At 42.0% G+C, this 9,005-nt stretch overlaps 1 protein-coding gene across 1 annotated transcript; it reads right to left on the bottom strand.

The window, feature by feature from the left end:
• Positions 1–1,353: 1,353 nt before the first annotated feature.
• Positions 1,354–5,503, bottom strand: LOC115789975 (mRNA decay activator protein ZFP36L1). Its single transcript, XM_030743586.1, has 2 exons — positions 5,106–5,503; positions 1,354–4,402 (listed from the first exon to the last, which is right to left on the bottom strand). The coding sequence occupies exons 1-2, from the start codon at positions 5,157–5,159 to the stop codon at positions 3,191–3,193; spliced, it is 1,266 nt and encodes a 421-aa protein (XP_030599446.1). The 5' UTR covers positions 5,160–5,503; the 3' UTR covers positions 1,354–3,190.
• Between the last annotated feature and the right edge of the window lie 3,502 nt (positions 5,504–9,005).

Raw genomic sequence — 9,005 nt, 5'->3', positions numbered from 1 at the left:
CACTATGATCACCATCTGTGCTTATCCCATGAGCGATCAAAATAAAATCACACTAACTCACACTGATGAATACAATAAGATAGTGGCACGCATCTACATCATTGCTATAACAAAGCTGAGTGTTCATGTGTCAGGGCAACAACTAAACTGGTTAATATGCAGATTAGACAACTTCCATCAATTTTCCCATAGATTTCTATTTAGGATCCTTTGAATGTCTCACTGGCCTCTCATGCTTCATTCAGTATTTGGTACGTTTCAGTAATTACTCTTTAATATAAAACAAGCATAAAATAAAGTGCATTGTACAGGCTGTTTATATGATATACTTGGCTTCCTTTTTTTGAACGCAGACAATTTCTCTTATAGTAGTATTTAAGGTTTTACACACACACACACACACACACACACACACACACACACACACACACACACACACACACACACACACACACACACACACACACACACACACACACACACACACAGAGGGGAGGACCTCAACTTCTGCTCCACTTTGTGTGAATAGATGGAAATCAGTCACAAGTATCTCAGCGCCCCATTGTGTTCTGGGAAGTCTTTGTTCAAGCATCTGTTGCCCAAACATTCTCCTCAGTGTCACTCACTCTAAATTGGTCTGTTCAGACGAGTTGCAACAAAACTCACTCCCCTTCCCACAGAACACCCTCCCACACATAAACATGCACACAGAGGGGAGGGCTCGGAGATTCCCTAAACACAAGTAAGAGAAAGAGTTAATCTTTGTTCCTTTTGTTTGTGAATGAGACACAGATGATCGTAAAAGCCCTAAAAACAGTGGCAGCATCTTAAAGTGACGCTCGTGGGAAAGTTTCACCCGAAAATGAACATTTGTGATTTCTTGTGCTTTTCTTTTTGTCGTTGCAAGTTTTATTTCACTTACAAGGAAGATGTCGTCTGCAGCTCAGATTTTATATAGAAAAACAAATACTGCAGGTGTAAGCCTAAAGCACTAAACTTCCTCTCTAATATTTCGCCTCTGTTTCTGGCTTTGTTTCTAACTGTTCAAATATAAAGACAGGGCAATTTTATCTGTCTCATTTTTACCTTTAAATTTACCTTTGAAGAAAAGTGGGAATAAAAAAGCCAAATAAAATGTTTTGATGTGACTGATGCACGGATGCCAGAATGCTAGTGGAGATGTTAGTGATGTAAATTGGAATAAAAAGAGAAGAGTCAGTGAGCTGACAATCAGTCTTTTTTTCTTTTGATGCTGCAAGACATTTTTCACAAGTTTTTCCTGTCTTAATGATACATGCTAATAAACGCAAACAAATGTAATGAAATTCAAGACAGAGTTCTTAGTTTTCAAGGACTTTTATTTTGAAATAAAGGTGGACATATATATTAAGATAAAGAGCTAGCATATCAACATAACTCATGGAATGTAAACAATAGATGCACTTAAATTATGTAAATCAAAAAAACACATTATCAGACAACACAATATAGGTTTTGCTTTGAAAATCAAAAATAAATAAGACTTTAAGTTAAAAGTTACAAAAAAACAGCTCGCTGTCAAGCCAGCAACAAGCTACAGCAACAAGAAGCCTCCCTGGACTCGTCGGGACAGGTCGAGTCTTTCATGACAAAAACAAAGAATAAAAATCTTGCCTGATTTTATTTGAACTTGCATGATTTCACCTGCCGCTCAGAGACTCGGCTAGCGTGCAACAGAAGTCAACCAAACACATTGTCATAAAACCAACTCTGGTAGATTAAAGTCAACCATAAATCGAAGGTCACCTTTTCACCTGTGTATTTAGGTCACAAGAGAAGAAGATAGCACACAATTTTAACCACAAGACACAGCAGTCCTGACAGGCAGGAGGGAATATTACCACTCGTTTCACATATTACAAAAGATGCTTTCTTTCTTTTTGTGGTGGTGGTCTTGTATCTCCAAGCCGATGATCATAATGTACTAACATTTTTATTTGCCACTGCTGGCTCACACCAAGGTCACATTTTGCTTTATATTTAACAGGATTTATGAGTTAGAGAAAATATTATTTGAGTCAGGAGATGTGAGGCTTAACGGAGAGGAGAGTAGACTCACTGCGCGCTCACACCAGCAGCGCATGGCCGAGGATGCTCGAGAAAGCGTTGCACTGCTTGTGATGCAAAAACGCAGTGAGTCTTGATTTCTGCCAGGCCTATAAACCAATAAGGCAACATGAATGTAGAATGCCAAAATGTTTCACTTCCTCCTTCTCTCTCCTCTCCACAAGCCTTCTTAAAGCTACTGGAAAGTGTAAAACCAAGCAGATGGACAAGGTGAATGCATAAGTAAAGCATAATTTCTCTGGCATTATTAAGAATGCATAAACACAATCACAAAGCAACCATGACACGAACAACAAATTACACACAAAGGAATAAATAAGGCTAAAAAAGTGTTAGGCTATAGTAATAATTATAACACTGTAGATTACTTGTCATGGCTAGCAGTTCTAGTAGGTTAGGAAAACTCTAACTTTGGTAACTAGTCAGTGGGCTGCCTACACTTGGGCTAGTTTTTCTTGCTAAGGCATTCAAAATAACTGACAAATACAATCAATTCATCAATCAGTGACAGCGTACAGTTATTCAATCCTCTTGGACAAGAGGTTGGATGAATACAGTTGGAGAACCCCAAATATGACTGGAGAAGTGCTGCAGGCGTGCATTGTTGAAACTGATCTGTAAATAAACCCAACACCGCTATGTTGGACGACACATCAGTCATACACAGAGCGAACAGCACTAATGTTAAAATCCTTCATAAATAAGGGTACGGGGAATTCTCACACAGAACTCCCCCTGAGCAGGAAGGATGAACACTGAGCTGAGTGAAGAACCCTCAGAGTAGTCCTTAAAAATGGGTATACAACAGTATACAGCAGTAACATTGGCATTAAAAAAAACAAGCTTACGAAAAGAAAAAAGGAAAGTCAGCTTAAACTGGACAAACACTGAGCAGTGCTACACCTGCTTGGATGAAAAATGCAATATGCACAAAGATAGATGGTCTGCTGGATTTAGGAAGGAACAGAAAACCTAATGTTTTAATTCTTTGTGAAGAGATTAACATCCTATACTGATCACACAGAGTTAAAACTATTAGACTATATATCCCTGATTAAATTCAGCCCTACAGTAAAACCCTTCTCTATTCATCTGAAACAGAAAGGCGGCTAAAGATGGGCAGCCGTCGGCCCTCGAAGCTTGGCGACTCTGTGCCACTGGAGGAAGAGCTGAGGGAGCAGGAGGATGTGTAGCCTTCCTCAGAGAGGGAGTCAGCCGAGGAGCAGCGCAGAAGGCTGGGACGGGCATTCAGGGAGGTTGGTGGCTGCTGGGGGAGGTGGTAGGGGAGGTTTTTCGGTGTAAAAGTTGTGGTGGGACACCTGGTGCTGACAGAATCGGTCACGGCGTAGAAGCGCAGAGCTGAATCGCTGCTGTCGCCTGCCTGGTCTCCAATGCCAGAGAAGGGGTAGGGGTAATGCTTCAGTGGTCCGGGTTCAGGAAAGAGAGGGGAGAGGAGCTCAGGGCTTCCTGTGGAGGACGGAGGAGGGGAGACAGAAGAGGCCCGGGTGAAAAGGAGGGAGGAAGGCTGTGACTCCTTTACTGGCTGGAAGGTCTGTGGAGAGGAGGAGAAACCTGCAAAGCTAAGGCTGTGACGCAGCAGGGGAGGCCTGAGCTTCTGCTTCTGTGGAGATGCAGCAGCACTGCCGGTGCTGACCTCATCAGCGTTGTGAATGAAGTGGCAGCGGGCACCGTATGGGCAGAAGCCTATGGTGTGGAATGTGCGGCAAGGCTCTGTCTTGTACTTGGGGTGCCTGTTGAGGCCTCTCAGCTCATCCATGCCATGAGCAAACTGGCACTTGGCACCATACTTGCAGGCCCCGCTTTCCTCATATGTGCGGCACAGTTCTGTCTTGTATCGAGTGGAGATATGTGGTGGTGGCGCCAGGGGTCTGGAAGAAGGGGAGGAAACACTGGAGGAGAAGCAGGTATTACTGATACCAAGGCCAGGTGGAGGGAGCAGCAGTGGTGGGGACGTGTTGGCTGTTTTGTCATCTTTGCCTCCCAAACTGCTGCCTTCGATCATGCTGACTGAGCGGTCAACTCTGAAGGGTATGTGGCTGAGCGAGGAGCGGGGAAGCTGACCCTCCCTGCTCCACTGCTGGTTGGAGGCCACATTGAGGCCCCAACATGCTGCCTCGGTCAACTCAGAACTGCAGCTATTGAACTTGGAGTTGGGGAGGGTCACAGGGCAGAGAGAATGGCGTCGCTGGAAGCCGAGGACTCTTTGACTGTGCTGCTGCCGTTGCTGCTGCGAGCTGGTAGAGAAGCCATCTGTCGCCTCCAGGCTGCGGAAATTCTGTTGCACAAAAGGAGAGAGGAGAAGAATAGATGAGTGTTCTGCATTCCTGGAGCGCTGGAGCGGGACTAGCAGGCCAAGTGAAGCTGAAAGGAGATTTCAGAGTTGCAGCTAAAGCCAAAAAGGCTGCTGAATTAGATTTGTTCAAACATCTCTGAAGCTGTACTATCTTTAAAAAAAAGAACAGGCCTTCAATTACAGCTTCATCCCCCACAATTAAATATGTTTCAGGTTATTCACAGGTAATGAAAGAAACCGTAAAAGCCCCTGTTTTCCCCAACTCTGTTTCATAAAATAAAATAACAAAATACAAAAGAAAAACTCTGAAAACATTTAACACTGCTGTTATCTTAGACCAACACTTCCTTTTAGAGCACAATTCTGGTTTACTTAAAGCTGCTGTATAATTTTTAACACTCTTCATACTAAACTTTGTAGAACATATTAAAATCCCAGAAAGAGTTCAAAACACACCCAGAATAATGATTTAACTTTAAATTAGAAATTAGATTAGTAACTTTTCATCACTTAATTTTTTTTTTACCACAAACAAGAAATAACATTTATATATTTAATAAATTACTCTAATTTAGTGTCTCCTGTGATCAGCTTGTCGAGACACAAGCTGATCACAGGAGACAGATGTTTGAGGCATGCTGGCACACATGTATGAAGGTTTTTAACTGACATGGGTCTCTCTCACCTTGCAGAACTCCTCATCTAGTTCCAGAAAAGGTGTTAGAAAGTCGGAGGGCATGGTTAGCTCCACCGTCCTCGCTGAGTGAAGGAGCTGATGTCCGGAAATGGAGGAAGGCTGGTGAGGACAGAAGTTTCTGGGCCCAAAGAGAAGGAAGAGTACTGACAATTTTGAAGAAGCTCGGAGAAGTAAAGAGCTGTTTTGGGGGAATTAAAAGAAAGGAATTAAAAAGTAGCCAGGTCTGTTGTGAAGGAGGCAAGAAGTTTGGAAAGAGTAAGGTGTCCCCAGGAGGAAAGTTTCCCGACCATCTGCTGGAATCTGCTTAAATAGTTGGGGAAGCCCACCCACCCCCTGCCTGTGGTTCAGGAGGCGGGCGGGAAGGGTGTGTGTGTGTGTGTGTGTATGTTAATGTGCATTAATGTGTGTGTGTGTGTGTGCCTGGGGGGAGGGGGTCCTGGATTGTAATGGGTAGGGTGGGCCCAGAAAGAGGAGGAGGGAGCTGAATGAAGCTACTTTTCTACCCATTCATTACCAAATCCTTAAAGGAGCATTTTTTTTTTAAACAGACTGTCCTCTCACTTTGTTTGGGATCAATACAGCTGAGGAGTTACTAAACATTTACTGTCATAAGGGCAACAATATGAAAAATGTATATTTTTAATTTCACCCTGATCAATCAGCCATAAAATTAGTATTTCTGTTTATTCATACAAGCTTCTGAGAACTGACAATACAGTTTATTATATAATTAATCACAGATGTTTTCCTCTCTCTAAACTCTCATTAAATAGCTGCAACATTAATGTTTTGTTTCACATGGATTTAATGGAATTTCACAAGTAGGTTAACAGTAGATTAAAAAGTCACATCTCAGAAACTGTAAGAGTGAAACCAAGCATGGTTACTTTCACTCCAGCTCCCTCATTCACTGACAGGAGTGCAGGTTAGTCAGTCTGCTTATAGCGCACACAGTGGGATATTAAAAATGTCCCATTCACCAAGTTCACAAAAATAGTGAAGCTGGTGGATGAGACTTACAGCAGGCTTTGTTTATGAGCCTTCGAGGCTTTTATATTTCTTTTTATTCTTAAAAATAAAACTCAGCTAAAACTTGTCCGAGTGACCTGAGATTGGCTTTATGGTTGTTGTGTGTGGACTCTAGATATCTTCCATATGTCCTTTTCATTTGTCCTCTAGTCTAAATTTACTGTATGTTGACTGGGAGCTCCAAAATCCAGGTGTAAACTGAGTTTGAAGGTGTCAGGTAAACAAACAATTGTGTACCCCACCCAGTTTTGTGAGTACAGTTTAAGTTGTTCAAAGATATTTCGGAGGTGTTACCACTTAGTCAATTCTGAAAGAACTTGAGGCCATAATAGCAATTAGGCCAAAGGTTGTTGTCAGTTTTAACTGCCAAAATGTGCTCTGTCAGTTACTGTTATGTCTGTGGCCTCACATTTATGAGAGATAAGAACTCGTCCTTACATGTGGGTCAGCGGTGAGCCAGCTTTTTCCTCGAGCAAGAGTGTTTTCATGTTCACAGATACTGTCGACCTGTTGCTGCATTGTAGTTGTGTATGTACACACTTCAGGCAGCGTTAATGTTGTTGTGCTATCTGCAAGGGCTCTAAAAGCCACACAGGAAGGATGTGACAGAATTTCAATTGATTGATAATGACGCAGATTGTCAAACCACTGCTCCAGGGAATCATGGATGAACCCATTAACAGGGGGGGATTTCAGTGAGAGAGGGTCACAATACTTAATGAACACAAGCTTAAACAAAGAGTTTCGTTTTTTTTGCTTCCAGTTTTGACTTCTCCCATGAAAGCACTGGTGTGGAGGGTTTGTCTGAGTGCTGGCACCTTTTGTTTGTGAGTACTCACGCCCTTTGTGCTGGTAAACGTGGTATGGAGCTGTGGTGATGTCACTGTTTACGTGCAACATAAACTATAATGGTCCCTAAAGTCCTCATCAATGCTGAGAAGTAACCAGTACTGTGGACATGTTTGAAGTAAACTGCTCTGTGTCACATGTGTGAAATCCAGTTAGTTGTACAAACTCAGTGTGTGGAAAAAAGTAATGATAGTAATAATTCAGGGGAAGCAGAGTAAAGTAAAAATGTGCCGAAGTTTCTTTACTGAAATGAACAGTTTTCAGTTCATGTTATATCAAAAACTGTTTCCAGCTGTTTTAGACAGTGTAGTCCAAGATCATTACAGTTAACTAAACTTCAACAAAAACCCACTTTACTAAACTAAAAAAAATTAATAAAAACCAGACTATATACACATTTGATTCAGTTAGTTGTTATATAAAAATATAAAATAAAATAAGTTCTAATATAAAATATATAACTCTCTGCAGGTACTTGGCAGATGCAGCTTTTGCCTTTGGTATCTATCTATCTATCTATCTATCTATCTATCTATCTATCTATCTATCTATCTATCTATCTATCTATCTATCTATCTATCTATCTATCTATCTATCTATCTATCTATCTATCAACAGATAGAGCAGCACGGTGTGGTTGATAGCACTGCTGTCTCACAGCAAGAAGGTCCTAGGTTCAATTCCAACTTGGCTGGGGTCTTTCTGTGTGGAGTTTCTGTGCTTGTTTTCCCCATGTTTGCGTGGGTTTCCTCCCACAGTCCAAAGACATGCAGTGGGGTTAGGTTGATTGGCCTCTGTCAGCCTGGGATAGGCTCCAGCCCCCCTGTGACCCTGAACAGAATAAGCAGAAGAGGATGGAAGGAACAACTAACTGAAATAATGTTGAACTGATGGAAACTGGACTGAGACAACATTTTTATATAACACAATACAAACTGAATTGGAAGCACAAACTCGAGAATAGCAAACAAATGAAAAAAAAGCTGTTAAAATCTGGTGTAGTCAAACATCTCATGCTTGGTTGCTTGTTTGTGGCTGTTAGAACTGAGTGACAGTTAATAATAAAGAGAGTACAAGCACAAACTGTAAAGAAAACATGCCTCGCTGATACAGTACGTTAGTGTAGTGTAGTGTGTGTGTTCAGGGTTAAAAACTGTAATTCAGTGTGGTTTCCTCTCTGTGGTCATTTGGTTTGGTAACAGACTGTCTTTCGTTATGTCTTTTCTTTTCTTACCCACCTGCCCTCCCACCCCCATTTTTCCTGATCAATCCGGCGAATGAATCAGAACCCCCCCCCCACACACACACACACACACAGACACACACACACACACACACACACACACTCCCCGTTGCTGTGGTCGGGCCTTCTGAGTGACACAGCAACTGAATCTATTCTTACATAACCAGTGTAACTGTCTGTGGATGTGGGATGTTTGCGTGCGTGTCCGCGTGCGCTTTAGTGGCTGTTTTCTTGTGTATTTTTGCACTTACAAAATGGTGCTTAAACTAATGATTCACAACACGAGTGCACAGATGAATATCTTCATCGCAAATAATTGTACCGACAGTGTGTGATTCAGCTCGAATCCGCTCTCAGCGTCAGAGCTGGGCAGAAGTCGTTCCTAAGACGTTACACTGAATACTGCTAAAAACAGCGCACATTTAAATTCAGTCTCTCCAAGCAGACACTGATAGTGTTGTGTTGGGTTTTACGCACTAAAGTAAACAGGAGAACGCTCTCAGCTCTGCACAGCTGTCCACTCACGGTGTGAAGTGGGTGTGAAAGTTGGATTACCCGTTTCGGTTGCAGATGATGGTCGACACAGACTTCCTGATGCCAAAAAGGTGTGTGAGGAGGGGACTTCCAACGCTACACCACCATCCAGCAGGCATTTAGGGTTAACTGCATTACAGTTTATTGTTTGCTTTGTTTCTGTTAATACTGTAATACTTCAATTGATTAATTAGCTTTTACTTTATCTTTCAAACACTTAAAAAGGCATTAAA

The sequence above is a fragment of the Archocentrus centrarchus genome, chromosome 13 (assembly GCF_007364275.1).
Source record: "Archocentrus centrarchus isolate MPI-CPG fArcCen1 chromosome 13, fArcCen1, whole genome shotgun sequence".
In the NCBI taxonomy this organism is placed as follows: domain Eukaryota; kingdom Metazoa; phylum Chordata; class Actinopteri; order Cichliformes; family Cichlidae; genus Archocentrus; species Archocentrus centrarchus.
Note: the sequence above shows the minus strand (reverse complement) of the source record. Positions and strands in the feature narration are given on the sequence as shown.